Below are 17713 nucleotides of genomic sequence, written 5' to 3' on the forward strand. Positions count from 1 at the left end.
TATCATATCTGATGCAAATCTATTCTGTACTGCAATGCTATTATTATCTATTTTATAAAAATGTGTCTACTAGGAAATCTAGCAAGCTAAATCTAATATTAAATATTACGATAGCCTGTTTTCTATTAGCTTATAATCAATATTCCACACCGTATTGAATAGTAATCATTATTATCTAATCTATCATATTTCATTTATTTTATAATCCTTTCAAAATATTTTTGTCAGTAGAAAAATAAGGGTAGTAGGACATTTTAAGTCGAAATCAATCAATTTTTAAGTGAGAGAATCAATATGATTGACCAAGTGCATACAAACTAACATAAACTGATCTTTAAAAAGTAAAAAAAAAAGAACATCTTTGGAACCTGGTGTTATTTAATGAATATAGGTGGTTGATTGAAACATTTGCCACAAATTGTTATCATTATTTAACTTTTATTTTACTGACAATAAATACACATGATTCCAACTATGTGATTATTCCCAAATTTAATATGGTAGCTTTCGACCTGTTGAGTGTTTGTCAATAGCATAGACCAGTTTAAAGGTAGCCTTCGAGCACCAATTATTCTACCATAACAGGTTCGTTAATAGGGATCATCATTGGAATATGTTTTCTACCATTTGAACCAATGATTATAACAAGCAGTTGCCATGTAAGATACGTCCACATTTTGCAATGAGATGGACAGAGAACAAGCTAATACAATCAAGGGTCATAATCCAGGATGTTACGGTCTGACATGCGACAACATCAAAAGGATCCAAGATCTTCGGGATATAAGCATACATATTAAGTTTCATCAACAGAGGATAAAAATTGTGACCTCTAGAGGGACCACAAGCTAAAAACATGATTTTTCGTACCATCACGGGCTATAATCAAGGAAGTTACGGTCTGTTATGCGAAATAATATTGAAAAGAACCAAAGCTCTTTTGAGTTATAAACATATATTTGAAGTTTCATCAAAATCGGTTAAAAATTGTGACCGAATTAAATACCAAAAATGTGATTTTTGCGTACAATCAGGGGCCATAATCCAGGTCCAATATGCGCGAATATCGAAAGTAACAGGACAGACAGGGGCGACAACGATATACACCCATATGAAAATGTGGGTGTATAAAACAAAGTGGTTCTACAGGTACTTTAACTTTAAAATGTATTGTTCTCTGATTTTTTAAAACCAAATCACATCAGGTATTGTGATTACAACAAGGAGAAGTTTAACTACTTTTTACGTAACAAATTACAAAGCCTAAGTTACTTTGATTTGCTATCGTGACAGGGCATAGAACTATCAAAATAGATATATCACTTATTCAACTAGGGATATTGTAAACCAAGTCCAACAGTGTATTTCTATAAACAATATTATTCCATGAAAATAGAAAATATTTCTCACCTAGCTTGTTCAATTCTTTCTGGTTCTGTTTTATACCTGCTGGTCAACTCCACACTGAAATCATAAAATCAACCACTATTACATTTATGGTCATGATAATGCTTTTTAAATCAGGTTATATTTTCTTTTTAAATCTTGATAAGAAATTTATGACAAAATTTACAATCTAGATCTAGCAGGATAATATATCAAGACTGACTATAAACACGCTTAAAGTCAACACTCTATCTTTTTATGCACTTCCAAATACAACAGTTCTACTAGGTAGTAAAAGGTGTCAAAGAGTCAAATGAATTGGAGGGTAGGAGAGAGATATTATTTTGATAATCTCAGACAAGATTAGAAACAAAATTCTCGGGTTCACCAAATGACCTCTAATTTTTACGAAATGAAAGATACTCAATTACTAAATTGACCAAATGACAGGTTATCCAGAAATATTACATTTCTTATGTAAAGTTTAAATAATGAGGTATCACTTCATATTCTAACTCAGTTTTCAGAAGAAAAAGTCGTAAACCGATAACCATAACAATTAATCAGTAATTTTTTATGCCTAATAACAAATTATTTTCATGACTGAACCATATTAATTATGATATCTTAGAACATATATAAATAGACTACAAACAACCCAGACAAAACATGTAATCAGTATCAACTATTCTAATGAACATTAATTACTACTGGTACATATAAATTGTAACAAAATTATACTAAATTACTACTGGTACATATAAACTGTAACAGAATAATACTAAAATACAACCAAATGAATTGCAACTGAATAATACTAAAATATAACAAAATGGATTCTAATTGAATAATACTAAAATATAACAAAATGGATAGTATTGAATAATACTAAAATATACAGCAATATGAAATTAAAATTTGTACTGAAATAAATAACTAAAACATGGGTCAGATCGGGAATAATTAATTTCTTATTTTGCTATTCTTATAATATTTTGCCCATGCCACAGAACATTTTCTCAATTGCAAAAACATACTTCAGTCAAATCTATCCCTATGAAATAAATGTAGGGAAATTTTTCACTACCAAACCCTTCCCTGAATAAAATATTTTAACAAAATAAAAATATCTACAAAGATAAAAAATATATATGTACACAAAAAAATCAATATACTACATTAATTCTTTAATGAAAAGCAGAAGTCACTCATAAGAATCTGCAAGTTTTAAATTCTGCATATTCTATGCAATTCCTGGCAACATTGGGGGGATTCTAGATGAGTCACATTTGTAAACGGACAATACTATAACTTTGACGTTTTTCTTTCTATTTATTCTATTGACCCTTATCATGGAGCATACACAGAAAATTATGTATACATATGTTCAATAAAGTTGTAGAGTAAAATGTGACATGTAGATTAGATATATGTGTGCTTTATAAAATGAGACCAGCTGTATGTAGGCCTACAAATAATACTGATAGTATGAGACTTCTGCTAAGTGTAGTATATTAAAATTGTCTCATACCAGTCTTAATACCACTTGTTTTTATTAAATTTCGAAAAAGAGAGTATCAACCACAGTGAATGTATCTAAAAGCCAGTGATGTAACTGTGATGAATAATAAAGATTTATCTAGTTAGTATACTACATACAGCCTGTAATAAATGGATATACTGTTCTAAATAGTACAATGAGTTGCAAATACCAGTAGTACTCTTCCATCTAACATCACTTTATACATATATTTATACTATAGCTAAATTAATAATATCAAACATAACAGGTGAGACAACTTTAAAATCTTCGATCAAAATCTTCTGAATCTTGATAGGATTCCACTTAAGGTCCTACTGACCAATTCCATCAAGTTTTAAAAAATTCCACTATTAATCTTTTTCTGTATTGCATTAAAATTTACAAGATTTAAAAATACAAATATGACCAAAAACATAATTCCACAGAACGTGTTCACAATTTACGATCTGAAATATTAGAAATTCTATCCTAATCAATAATCTCACTGCGTTTCGAAAGATTTTGTACATAACTCTGCCCTGTTGCGAATTTTCATGCTTTCATAAGATTGCCCATAAATGGGGAGATAACTCAGTGATATATTTGAAAAAAATCTACAAAGTACTCTGACCTGTGGAATGTTCCCAAACCCTTTAAGACAGATGACAGATTGATGGACACTTGGTAAGACAACCTATGTTCACATTAAATGTGTTGCTATAAAAACAATATAAACCTCTAACAAAGTTTTAAAATGAGTTAACCAAAAGAAAAACAGGTTGATGACATACTAATACTGTGACAAGTGTGTTACCACTGATGTATGTTAAAAGTAAGAATGATCCAAGCAATATGTGATTTGCATGATTATTAATTTGTTCCTAAGTAGTAATACATGTTGATTAGTAACTTATAATATACTGCTGTGCACTCTATATTTCCTCTTGTTTATTTTAGTGCATGTTTGAAAATAATATCCATATTTATTGACTATTGAACTATTTGAACTAGCTTTTACATAGGTTGAATCTATTATATTAATTGCCCAGTCTTACAAGCGTATTTTCTTCAATTAAATAAAAATAAACTCTACTACAATGGACAAAAGCTATTTATATTCTGAAATTCTCCCAACTCACCATATCTCAGCTGATTCCAGTCTGGGGCGCAAATAAATCATTGGTTAAAACAATTAGTACCAAAATGGTTAGAATATATTGCATCAAATTTAATATTATACGATGAGAATAACTACCACCAGTTATGAATCAGGAAAAAAAGGTTAAAAATTATAAGAAGAATCACACCACATCCAAAATAATATATTACTGCAAATCTGTTAATCTATATAAGGACATCATAAAGGATTGAAGGTGCTTTTTTCAGTCAAATACATTCATATATGATTCGGGAAAAAAGGGTTTAAAATTATGAGAAGAATCACATAACATCCAAAATAATATACTATTGCAAACCTATTAATACATTGAATTTTTAAAGTGAAATATCCTTAAAATTAAGACATCATACATGCTTGAAAATGCTTTTTTTCTTTAAAATACATTTATACATTTGATCTATGTCTTAGTCTATACTTACTTTGGATTAAACATGGTGAAGGGTGGTGTTGCTGTGCTTGCATAAAATGTTGGAACCGATAAAAAATCCTTATTTGGTAATCCATCTACATCATCTCTTAAGCTACTCTGTTAAAAGAAAGAAAATTTGAATTTAATAAAGGAATGAAGTAAACTAGCATATTATCACCTTACCTTCATGCATAACTTATACCAAAATATCGATGATTCCAAATGACACATACTCATAAGGAAAACAAACAAAATATTGGTCTATTTAACCAACTTATATATAAAATCAAACTCAGTATCTAAACACATTAGTGTTTTGTTTTAATATCACAAAAGTCTACCCACTTGAAAATCAAGTAAGAAATTGATTAAGAGTTACTTCTCTTTAGTCTACAAAGAAACTAATTTTCATATTTTCTCTCAAATTATTAATAAATTCTAATATGTTATCAAAAAATAATTTTAGTAAACTGTTTTTGAAGTATTTGATTGTGAATAACTATACCATAAATATTATATATTAAATATTTAAGGATATGAATGAGAGATCAGAAAAATGGGTCCAGAGAAGAGTTATGTCCCTTTAATCTTCACAGAAGTTTTAGAAACATTACTGCGGCAAGATAGGAATTGGAAATAAAATGTTTCAAAGATGATTATATTTAGACCAAGGAAAAGAAATTGTTACTCTATTACAGACTTTGAACTTACCAACTTAAGTTGTTTCTGCAATGTCATAGAAAAGGAAATTCAAAATTTAATTCTGGTGGGGTGAATTAAAATAATTCTTAGCAGCACCAATAAAAATTTAATGTGTACTTTTTGAATTTATATAAAATATTTTTAAAGTTCACAACTTAACATGAATTATGATTGGCTACCTTTCTACGCTCTCGTAATCGAGCTGCTTCAGCTGGATTATTGAATCTAAAAGTTGTGTTTATTCCAAGTAACAGTACATCACCTGTAATAGATACAGAAATAAAATTGAAGTTGCATGGATATAAAGAGTACAGTCTTCAATCTTTTGGTAACAAATGAATAGTGTTTAATGTCTCATTAACAAAATACTTTAATCACACTTTCCATGGTCAAATGTGCAACAAGGAATCAAAATATTTTCCATAGACAATTCAGTTTCATTCTACTATTCGTCAAATTTTAACTACGAAGGGATCTTTGAAATATTTTTCATGGATAGTTCAGTTTCTATCCACTATTCTTCAAATTTCAACTATGAAGGGAATTTCTGAACTTTAACATAAATAAGACATGCTTTTAGATGAATATGACATTTCACATATCAATTTCTTACTGTTATTAAGAAATAGCAGATATTTAATGTAAATGCTATTTTTGTTACCTTGCTGAAGCTGTGTAGGTTCAGCTATTTCAATATCATTAACTTTACAAACACAACCAGGGCTAGGATGTATAATAACACAGCCATCTTCATTTTCTACATAACAATGTTCTTTCTCTATACCAGGATTCCTTAATACTACAAATATAAATGTGAATTGTATGAAAAATGATATTAATCTATTATAAAACATGTTTAAAGGTAAATACATCAATATTAAATTCTTTAACAAATTATATTAATCTATTGTAAAACATGTTTAAAGTTAAAGACATCGATATTAAATTCTTTGACAAATGATATTCATCTATTGTAAAACATGTTTAAAGGTAAAGACATCGATATCAAATACTATGACAAATGATATTAATCTATAAATCATACATTCATACATATTTACTGAAGTCAAGTTAGCCGAAACTATTCTTGTCTCAGGTAACATAGCAGGCCACGAAATTTCAAATTTTGGCATCACACAAAAAATGGTTGCGGGTTTATGCCCTGCGTAACCATTTTCTTTGGTTACCCCAGATGACCATTGCGTGACCAATTGGTTACATAAAATGGTTGCGCTGTTTTCATGTTTTATCCAGATTTAAATGGTGCTATTATTCATTTCCACTTGCAGTGAATGTATTTTTTAAAGGAATAACTTGACTAATTTATATTCTTTTATATTTAATATTATATTTTGAGGTTAAGTGTTTATGACTTTAATCCCACAGTGTCCCCATTTAAACAATAAAACATTAGAAAAAATGTTCCACTTCACTGAATCCCTACATTTTAATAATTCTTTTATCAATCGGCTTTTTCAAACATCAAGTGGCTGATGTAAGTAAATAGCTACTCAGTTAACTGCTCACGGTTCGATTGCAGAGGGGAATCGGTTCCAAAAATGGGTTTTCGTTTTTATATCATATCTGACCTTAAAAAAAACAGGAATGGTAGCTACCACATTGTTTTCGGTCACTGAAGACTACATGCGTACTTCATATTACACTTGTCACTTGCAATCATTCATCCAATTCCAAGCACGTAGCATGAGATAGCCTCACACATAGGTAGCGACTGATTGACAAACAGTATTTATAAACCTTGGCACTCTATACACAAAGTCTCAAAAGGAAACAGAATAGTTTGATAAATTTGTTAACGTAACCGATATTTCAATTTGCGTAACCAGGAAATCGGTCGCATGTTTTTGAGCTGGCGCGACCGCACGTAACCGATTGGTATCGTTCGCGTGAAATTTCGTGGCCTGCATAGGACTAGCTGTTGCTTCAGGTCTTGTGTAATGAATTTAAACTATAATGTACCTCATTTCATTAAAAGAATTCTTTCCCAGTTGAAGGAAGTATCTACTTCACAAACACTTGTATATTTTTATAGATTAAATATTAAGCTTATTATTTATTACCTATATCCTGTGGTTTATCTGCTTCATCCGAACCAATTAAAACTCTTCCTATCTGTAAACAAATACACAATGTTATTCTATTCCACAAAAAATGTCCTTTATTCTTTTAAACATAAATTTCAAGTCACCGGATATTATTATCAGTCATGGGTATATCAAAATTCTAAATGTCCATATATAAACCTAATGACCCATAAAAATTTGAAAATGAGGAAATGGTGTTCAAAGTTGGAAGCGTTTGTAACATCAAATATATTTTTGGATAGAATATATGTAGTACTAGTTTTCATATTATATAAGTAACTCGTTTTTCACTATGATATGTGTTTTAAGATTTATATACAGACCCACAGACATTTCTAGTAGACGTAGACCAGGGATCAGTGGTGTCTCAGAGATAATGCACTGTCTCGCTAAACCAGGAGATCCTGGGTTCGATCCTGGTCAGTGTCTAGTCATTTGTATGGGACAAACAAAACAAGGTTCCATGTGCACATTGGCGTGCATGTAAACAAACTCTTTAGAGTTCGATTTCGAAATGTAAATTGGCTGTAGCACCGCTTTCTGAGTAAAATGACCTTCAAAGCATACTGTATGATGTATGCCCATATTCATTAACTAGGTTGGTTCAGGAAAGTAGGACATTAAACCTAGTTTCATTTCTATTACACAAAATGAAAGATAACAAATCAGATACTTACATCAAGTTGATAAATGATGACACCAGTACTTAAAATATCTTCATCCATTCCAATTAAATGGGGTATCTGAGAGTCTAGAATAATACCATGAGAACTTGCTCTCCTTAACTCGTGGAAACATAGAACATCATCATCCCCCTGCTGGAAACCAAAATTTAAACAGTAAATTAAACATTCATTAACAATGAACACAACGGTCACAATTTGATTATATCTTACTCAATATCAATACAATAACAAGTTCAGCTTTTGTTTGTTGCAAACTTCATAATTCAGGCTTGTTGCTAGTTGGATTGTCTACAGTGCCTTGGCACCCCCTCTCTGAGGTATTGTACTCTCTAAAAAAATAATGATTTACGCATAACATTGTGCCCTCATTATAGGTATTCTATTCATGTCCACATATGAGGTAGGAAATCACAAATGAAACCACAATTTCATTACCCCACACTCCAAAAGGATCCCACTGCATGTGCCTGCCTCAGACCTGGGCAAATAACCTGACAACGGGCCTGCATATATAATTATTGTAATGTTTATTACCTCCATGGGATCATTCCATTTATCTCTCCAACTTTGAGTTAACTGTTTAGCCTGTAAAATAGACGACAATAATACAATATTTTTATACGAAGGTATATAACAGATAATATTTGACAGTAATTTACCCCCCCCAAAAAAATATTTGTCCTTTTTTTTTTTCAAATTTTTCTCATTCCTTTTTATCTTTCTTACTATCATTCCTACTTACCATGTTTTCTTTTTCTTGTAGTTTTTCTACAACAGTTCCTTTATCACGTACAGGAACTGGTAAACCAGCCTAAATAAACATAAATCCAATAATTAATTACATCCTCAAACAATACTAGGTAATCATTCTCTCTTTCCGGACTGTTTGATTTGAACTAAAGAAGTGCATTCTAATATCTGACATGCTAGTATGATGCTACATTCAGAAAGACTTTTACTGATGGAAATAGATAGCTATGTATAACCATCAGATAACCAATAAGTAAACTGTGTTGTCAGACAAATACTCAGGTGTATATAAACAAGCTAAATAAATAAACTATAACAATCCCTGATACATGTTAATTAAATCACACTCCAATGACAGTATTATATAATAAAGTTATGCTATATATAGAGAGAGAGAGAGGGGAACATTTATTAGGTTGGTAGGGCAATTATGAACATCATTCAAAATCTATTTTTCAAAGATACCATTTAGATCGTAATTGATGAAAAATAAAATAAAAATTTATCTGCTAGCCACTAGAATTACTTTACTAAAAAGTAATCCATAAACATTATGGTTTATTTTAAGGAATGTGTGTATTAAATAAGTATTCAAGCATTTAAATAGTAATTCTAGAAGCTTTCTAGTATTTAGTGCAGAATAAAAAATTATAATATTTAACCAAATCTCAATGAAGTTAAACCATGGGCCGTATATACACGGTCCATGGTTAAATACGGCCCATGGTTAAATCTCTTGGATTTAGGTTAAAAACGTTCTAAATTTGATTAATACGTTTTTTCAATTAGTGAAGGATAAATCTTTATTCAATTAAATATTTGATAGAAACATTATCAGGTGTCATTTATTTACTAATTTTAGTTTCACTTTTGGCTTAAACTGTTGACAGCTGAACACAAAAGTATTTGTATCTCAATATTGGCCTGATCTGCAGCTATGAAATTTTAAACGAAACATAGATATTAATCTCACAAACACATTACATCAAATAGTCAATTTTATTTTTAACCTAAATCAAAGCCAGCTGTCACATGCTTTTAAAATGCATAAGGAATGCATCATACTTGGATTATTTCTCAAATAAATGATTTAATATAAGTATAAATAAACTACGTGTACCTGTTGTAAATCTACATCAGAACTACTCAGATTTATACCCTCTGGTAATAAATAGAATAAATCTCCCATGCTACCATGCTGAAAGTTTATTATAACAATGACATGCTTCTCATATATACACTATCAAAATAAATTCTATCTATGGTTAATACATGTAAACTACTGTCTCTACATCACAGATTACAAATTACCATTCGGTTTAAACCCAGAAACTATGTATTAAATAATCACTACTAGTAGTTTCCAAGTAAAAGTGGAATTGTGATTTGTAATCTGCGATGTGGAGACTCTTAAGTTATTTTCAATATGAGATAATAAGAAACAAAAAATATATATCATTATCTTATCATTACTAAAAACTTTTTATAAGGAATAAAAACAAGCATTAAAGAGCATTATGAACCATGCAAGATTTACCGTCAACAAAATAATCTACGGTACAGGATTAATTTAAAATTCTACAACTAAATATAGTACAATTTCAGAATAAACACTGCCTTTGTAAAAATTAATAAAGAAGAGGGCATGTTTCCTAGAAGTACAGAGATAGATCAATAACTAAGTAAAAACATTTTCCATGGGATCACAACAATCGTTAAATCCAAGAAATTTCTAATTAGCACAAGCCATAACTAGCACCATTGTTTCATGAAAATATCTTGAACGATTTATGATGTAAAAGAGATGGAGTTAATTTCAATATTCCTCCCTAACTTTGTTCAGCATAGGATAAACATGAACCTACTTTACTTTCTGTTCTTTTCGTTTTATTTTTCTATTAAATAGGCCCAATATTGGGATGTAGAGTTAATATCATAACGCATAACTGATAAGCACACACATTCAACAGTTCTAATAAATGTAAAATCTAATGGAAAACATCTCACCATTTGTGCGTTGGCCAACTCATGTTTTAATCTTTTAATCTCCTCTTGTAATTGTCGTATTAATGCTACATTGGTATCCTGAAATATTAAAACAGAAAAAAAGACTATCATTATGAAATCATTCACTTACATATAGATAGCTAATATAAACAAGAGAAAAAGAAATTGGGTTTATTGTCCACTCAACATGTAGGGATCTTTAGCAGTAGGAGTAAACCGATGAGGTTAGGCAGATGACCCTACTCCTTGTCATGAACAAAGGTGGGATCAAAACCATGTCAATTGACCCAATGACAGATCTTAAGATCGGAAGTGCACGCTTTATACCATTCGGCCATTCCCCCACCCACCCTTATATATATATATATATATATATATATACAATACTGTTAAATTATATTTTATCATACTAAAAGCATATGATATTAATCTTTCACTACCGCTATGTTGAATTTAAACAGAAATATAAATTAGATCAGAGGATCTTACCTCATTTATCTTTGGTTTATTTACAATATTTTTAGCTCGTTGAGCATATCTTAATGTACTCAACGACTCATTATAATATTTACTTGCTGGGGTCACAGCTGAAAAAGAAAAAACATAATAAATAAACTTTTCCTTTGATTCTCTTATATGTTTATTTATCTCTTCAACCCTTGAATTTTTTTATCTAATGGCATACTTCTAAAAAACCCAGCAAAATATACTCAAACTTATAATAAGTGTCATGTACAACTGATGGGTGAACTCTATTTTATTCATTATATAAAATCAAAATAGTTTCAAAAATGCACAAATTTAATTAGCAAATTAAGGTGAAAGATGTGTAACGGCCATTGACAGATCCACTCATAATATTACTCTATGCCCAATGTTGAAAATGAAACAAAAGACACGAAGACATTTTCAATGGGTTTTTCACTTGATTTGCTGTTGATAATTAGAATACAATGAATGAGGTTTAATGTCATAAAGATGGCAAATAAGAATATAATAAATCAATCATAAACACAAACTTTTCATAAAGTTATTGATAACTATACTCACTTGATATCATAATTGTTTTGGAATTTCCTCCCAAACTGTCCCTAAGCAGCCATGTGAGGACGGAATCACGATAGGGAATAAAGACAGTTTGATGTCGACGAGGTGAGCTAGGACTATGAGCACTATTTTCAGCACTAGAACTGGTGACACTTTGAGTTGAACCCATCTGTGTCCATGACAACAGGGAACGCTCAGCTGCAAAATAAATTAATTTGAATAAATACATTGACCAAATACTATAACAATATTATTACAAACAGGTTAGTTCATACTATCAAATTCACAATATGATCATTTATCACTTATTATCAAATTCTGAAATTAGTCAGAGCGTCTCATCATGAGCTAAGTGCTGGCCTTTTGGTATTTTCGGCTATAGGCTACTGTATTGACCCCACCAATCCCTCCATGACACAGAGCTAGTGGAATTATAGATGTTTGATCTATTAAAAGGAAATGGGCATTGGAATATTCAAAAAGAATTTCTGCTAGGATGCTGACAATAAATCTCTGAGATATTTTCAAACCTCTTAAATTGCAGGCCCATGTGCAACGCAACTTTTTGACACCAAATTTGGTATTCTCATCAACTTGGGCAACTACATTTCCTAGATTTTATGTTTTGTCAATTACTGGCGATTAAAGAGTTGTTATCTGAACTTCTGCTTGTAGGATTCAAAGTGATTTGAACCCAAGCAGTAAACACTCCAATGCCAAAATCAAATGAAATGGGGGTTTATGTCCTTCTTTTCTGCACCGACTGGGCTAATGAAGATGGGCATGGTGAAACCCTGCCAGAAAATCTTAAAGAACTTTCTCAGCCAACACCAGCAGCGAACATGAGATCTCCTGATTAGCAAACCAACGTCTTACTCACTCACTGATCAGTTAATGCAATATACAACAATTTATTGGGCTACTAGGCTCAAAGGGTTAATACCAATGTTTTCAATTTACAACACAACTTATTTGTTTTAGAAGGAGAAATGGACTCACCCAATGCTTTAATGACATTGCCAAGAGTAACCAGTGATTTATTGATATTGGCCCCTTCTTTTAATCTTCCTTTATAATTGAGGGTTGATGTTGTGTCAGCTCTTTCACTACAAAAACACAAATTAAATTAGATTTCAATTTTACATTTTTAAAAAAAAACAACTCTCGAAATATCTTCATTTCAGCATTCTATGGGAATCAATATTATATTTTAAACTCTCAAATTATCTTCATTTTAGCTTTCTATGGGAATTAATCTACGTTTTAGCTTGTTTTGAATGAAACAAAACACTAACAATATAGTATGCTATCATAATAAATATTTTCTAACTATCATAATCAAAATGATTATTTTCTGTAAATATAAATATAATTCAACCCTAAATTCGCCCCAAAAATTAATTTGTATAGCTTCAAAGGAAAATCTAAGCATTCCCTATCTTATAAAATTCTATTATCATTAATAACTAAAGCCTACTATTCAAATTAAACAACAGTAGGCTTTCACAATATATCCTATTCTTATATTACTACTTCTATCTTGAATAAAACATACATATAGATTGACTCTATGCTGACCTTTTAAAGAGTTTTTCTATAGAATGGAATATATGCCAGGCATTATTTAGGATTGGTTGCGTTTGTTAATCCATGTAATTGCATATTAACTGTAAACAAATTTCTCAAAGATTGAATAAGTTAAGGTCGATCCCATAAATAAATCAAATTGTAGTCTATAAAAGATCTATTTGTATGTTTTCATATATATAATTGATTAATAATTTGTTCTTGTATATTGCATATTTTTATTTTCAATTTGCTGTGTTCATTGTATATCAATTTGTATATAATAATAATACAATTGAATAAGAACTGTTTAGATTAATACAGGGTGTGTAATACAGGTACTCCAAATATTTACACATTTCAAAGTTGTTTTTATAATATAACACTTACAATATATGTAGCTAAGTATACTATCATTTTGATAAGAATGTAGTTCAAGTGAAAGGGCAGAGTAAGAATAATAAATCCAAACAAATTAATCATTGAAAAGATATTCAGTAACATTGAATAATACTACGACTTAGGTAAAGAACATGGAACTATGATAAACCACAACATTTAGGACATACAAAAAAATATTCTGGTTTTCAAGACAATCCTTACCAAAAATCAAATGCAGCAGGGAGGTTTTTATTTTGTAAAAGGATCACTAACATCGCTAAAACATCGCATTTCAATTCTCAAGGCACTACATTTATTTCATCATGTTGTTAATAGGAATGTATGATTATCCAGTATCATTTATGATTGTCATACACATTTTTCAGGGTTGCCACCAGGCCCGTAGCCAGCAGGGGGCAAGGGGGGGGCAATGCCCCCCCCCAAAAAAAAATTGCTGACCATAGCTCTAAAATACCTACTGTAGACTGTGCCAGGTGTGCCCCCCCCCCCCCAAAAAAAAAAAAACTTCACTGCCCTGCGCAGCCACATTTCTTGATTCACTTTTTTTTAAAATTTAGTTACTTTGTGTAATCAGGATAAAATATTTATGTGCGGTAAATAGTGAGACATTTTATTTTTTTTTTTAAAAAAAGGGGTTATGCGTCACTTTTTGAGCAACACAGATTTATCTAAAAACCATAATAATTTTTTTACATGGCCTTATTTAGAATTTATATCATGACACTCCCATAATACAAAGAAAACAAAACTCACTGTCCTTTAGACAAAGTTATTCATTAAATATTAACAATCATTTTCTATGTAATTTCTACTTAATTTAACTCTTGATTTGTTTCAATTATTAAAACAATCAATAGAATAAAATCCTCAATTCTCAACTGTGTATATAAGAAAAAAAAACTGATATTCACCTTCCCGCTAAATCCACTAAATGAATTTTACTAACAATTTCTCGAGGTAGATCATCTTCAAATAATGCCTAAAAATACAGAAATTTATGTTATTTGTTTTCTGTAAATAAGCTCATCGTGTATGTCAGGATAAAGAACTATGATTTTACTTGAATTGAGTTAAAATGGTAATATACAAGCGTATTAATTAAAAGGCTTCTTTTAGAAGGTGTAGGAATTGACAATCTCTTTGTTATTGATAATTAACGACCAAATACTAGTAGTGTATGTTATAAATTAAAAGACTTCTTAATCAAAATAAATTGTCTGCGATATAACCTCGGTGGAAGCGGACGTAAAATACAACTAACACTAACTAATCAAAATAAATTAAAAAAGCCAGACTCCTTGAAGACAATATGATAATTACCACTGACCTGAGTAAAAACTAATGTAACTATAGCATGACTACGACTACTGTGTTCATGCATGTGTGTTGCTGCAGTTGTCCTGTAAAACAAACAGAATTTGTCAATAAAATATTGAGCCTGTTAATCTGAGCAGAACCGAGGTGGCTCAGTGATTAAGGCTTTAGCTCACTAACCGGGATCGATCCCAAGGTTGGCCGAGAAAGTTCCTCATGATTTTTATGTGTGGTATTGCCTTGTCAGTAGTGCCGAACAGAGAGCCTGGCAATGGACAGTTTCTAGTCATTCGAATGGGACAAAGAACATTTGGAATATGAAATAATAGTAGACCTTTCCACCACTGTACAAACAAAGTTTCCCTCATAGCACAATGCATGGCATATACCTGTCTTCAATAACCTGAATGGTTCTGAATGTAGGGTGTTAAACGCGGTTAAGTTGACAAAAAAACAAATTTGAAAATATATTGAAAACTATATTTGAGACAGTTGGGGAAACAATTTCTTACCTATTATCATTTCCTCTTTCCAAAAACCCTAAAGTTTCAGTTAAATTTTTTACTCTATGGGAGGATAAATCTGAAATAATAGTTTACAAATTATTTTATTAAAACAATTATTTCATTTTCTATTATTACATTCTATTGTTAGATTAGAAATCTATCCGAATGATTGTGTTGTGTTGTTGTGGGTTTTCATTTGAAAGGCAGACATGACAAATTAGGAATAACCTATTACTGACCTGCGCACAGTATCATGCCTCAATATTTAAATTGACAAGATCTCTTTGATTTGTTGTTTTTATTGTTTTTTATACATTAATTTGTTTTGTGGGATGACAATGACTTCTTAAACAAATAAAGCCAGTGTTGAGATACATAGCAGACAAAAATAATTTAATTCAATTCTCTATTTTGAGCTAAATCAAAGAGTTTTAGCTCCTTTAAAATACATGATCAAATATAAAGAAATCTCAGAACTTCAGGATATAATTTTAAAAGATTAATAGGCATTAGAAAACCAGACATAGAATATTTGGAACTGATTTAATGTGTTTTTTTGTTTTTTTACAAATTTAACGTCCAATACATTATACATGATATTATGGACAGGTTGATTTAATTATGATTATTTACATATGAAGAACTGTTTTAAGATACCTTGTACATATGGTCCCTCTTTAGGATGCTCTCGAACTTTTAACGTATATTTTTCATTGGCAAAACCAGATTTTAACAAATCTCGAACTCTCTCATTATATATCTCTAAATAACTAAAATTACAAGACAAAAATATAAGCAGATGTGAAACCTCAGAAATAATATGAACAAAATATAGTTTTGTTTTTTCACCCAATTTTCATGTGGTATTGAGACAATACTACCTAAATAATAAAAGTTTCAGACAGATGGCACTTCATATTTTGAAACATGGCCAATTCAAGATGCAACATTCTTTGCCAACTTTCACTGATGTAATCATCTGTTTACGATTATCGGTTTCAACAATATGTACCACAAGTCAGTTCCCAGGAAAGTGAATTTATAACAATGGAGCTAAAAATAGTACCATATATGTATGATTACACTATTTAATCAATTGTTAATATCTGTAGCTCTTGAAATGTTATATCATATCATGATGGAGATTGTCAAGAGAAATTCAATATCATAGATAATACACGTAGACGTTATATATAGATTATCTAGTCAATACAGATTCCAATAGATATAAACACTTACATGTATCTAAAGTGATATCTTAAAGGGGTGTGTCCAGGATTACCAAAACATATGGGAAAGGCACACAAATTTTCCTAATGTACAAGGAACATGAGTAGCCTACTGTGGGGAAATAAGATTTTTTACTGTCAATGTACATTAACAGGTGTATCTATTAAAATTTGGTCAATCCAAAGTGAAAAGGACAACTATTTTACTCCCATAATCAGGAATGGTTACTGAAATCACAATGGCTCAGTGACCAAGACGCTGGTTCGCTAACCAGGAGGTCCCAGATTCGCTCCCGGGTTTGGCTGATAAAGTTTCTTGGGATTTTTTAGTGTGGTTTCCTCTTGTCAGATGTGTAAGAAGGAAGGCCTGACAAGGGACGTGCCCAGTTGTTTGGAATTACAGAACATGTAATAGATCCTTTGACAGTTAGAATTCGAAATAAAAGTAGGCTGTACAGTCAAAATTTTCCTCATAGCACATTGAAGGAGATATGCTCATCATTATTAGCCCAGTCGGTGCAGAAACTATGACTTTAAACCCCATTTCATTTCAGGAATGCCTACACTACTTTAATTTGTAACAGCATTCAATTGCATTTAATTCAGTTTTATAAAATATAGTTCTTCAAAATGAAAGCTGAAAAGGCATTGTGGCTTGATCGTCGTATTTAAAGCCATTAATGTGACATTGGTAATTGATTCTACCTCACCTTATTTCCACTTTAAATGTAATTTTCTCATCTTGTTCCGATTCTATATGACTAAATAATCCCTGAAAGATAATATAAATAAAATAATACAGATAAATTGAACATTTTATCTGTCTTGCAATCATTAGCTTTTTTGCAATAAGTCAGATTTGATCATAAAATCAATAAATTCTTGGAGATTTTTTTTATTAT

At 30.6% G+C, this 17713-nt stretch overlaps 2 protein-coding genes across 2 annotated transcripts in view; both read right to left on the reverse strand.

Moving 5' to 3' along the window:
- Positions 1–7325, reverse strand: part of LOC130012814 (serine-rich adhesin for platelets-like) — a 42717-nt gene extending 35392 nt beyond the window's left edge. The window contains exons 1-5 of the mRNA XM_056100755.1: positions 7281–7325; positions 5861–5998; positions 5379–5461; positions 4508–4614; positions 1411–1464 (exon numbers count right to left, since the gene is read on the reverse strand). Coding sequence (XP_055956730.1) covers positions 1411–1464; positions 4508–4521 — 68 coding nt within the window. The 5' untranslated portion in view covers positions 4522–4614; positions 5379–5461; positions 5861–5998; positions 7281–7325. The remainder of the gene's footprint in view (positions 1–1410; positions 1465–4507; positions 4615–5378; positions 5462–5860; positions 5999–7280) is intronic.
- A 644-nt stretch (positions 7326–7969) lies between these two features.
- LOC126822572 (kinesin-like protein KIF16B) overlaps positions 7970–17713 on the reverse strand; it is a 34018-nt gene continuing 24274 nt past the window's right edge. Inside the window, exons 6-17 of the mRNA XM_056100935.1 lie at positions 17522–17583; positions 16240–16352; positions 15589–15658; positions 15090–15162; positions 14674–14741; positions 12794–12900; positions 11798–11992; positions 11237–11334; positions 10748–10825; positions 8733–8801; positions 8525–8575; positions 7970–8122 (exon numbers count right to left, since the gene is read on the reverse strand). Coding sequence (XP_055956910.1) covers positions 7970–8122; positions 8525–8575; positions 8733–8801; positions 10748–10825; positions 11237–11334; positions 11798–11992; positions 12794–12900; positions 14674–14741; positions 15090–15162; positions 15589–15658; positions 16240–16352; positions 17522–17583 — 1137 coding nt within the window. The remainder of the gene's footprint in view (positions 8123–8524; positions 8576–8732; positions 8802–10747; positions 10826–11236; positions 11335–11797; positions 11993–12793; positions 12901–14673; positions 14742–15089; positions 15163–15588; positions 15659–16239; positions 16353–17521; positions 17584–17713) is intronic.

This window comes from Patella vulgata, chromosome 5, assembly GCF_932274485.2.
Source record: "Patella vulgata chromosome 5, xgPatVulg1.2, whole genome shotgun sequence".
In the NCBI taxonomy this organism is placed as follows: domain Eukaryota; kingdom Metazoa; phylum Mollusca; class Gastropoda; family Patellidae; genus Patella; species Patella vulgata.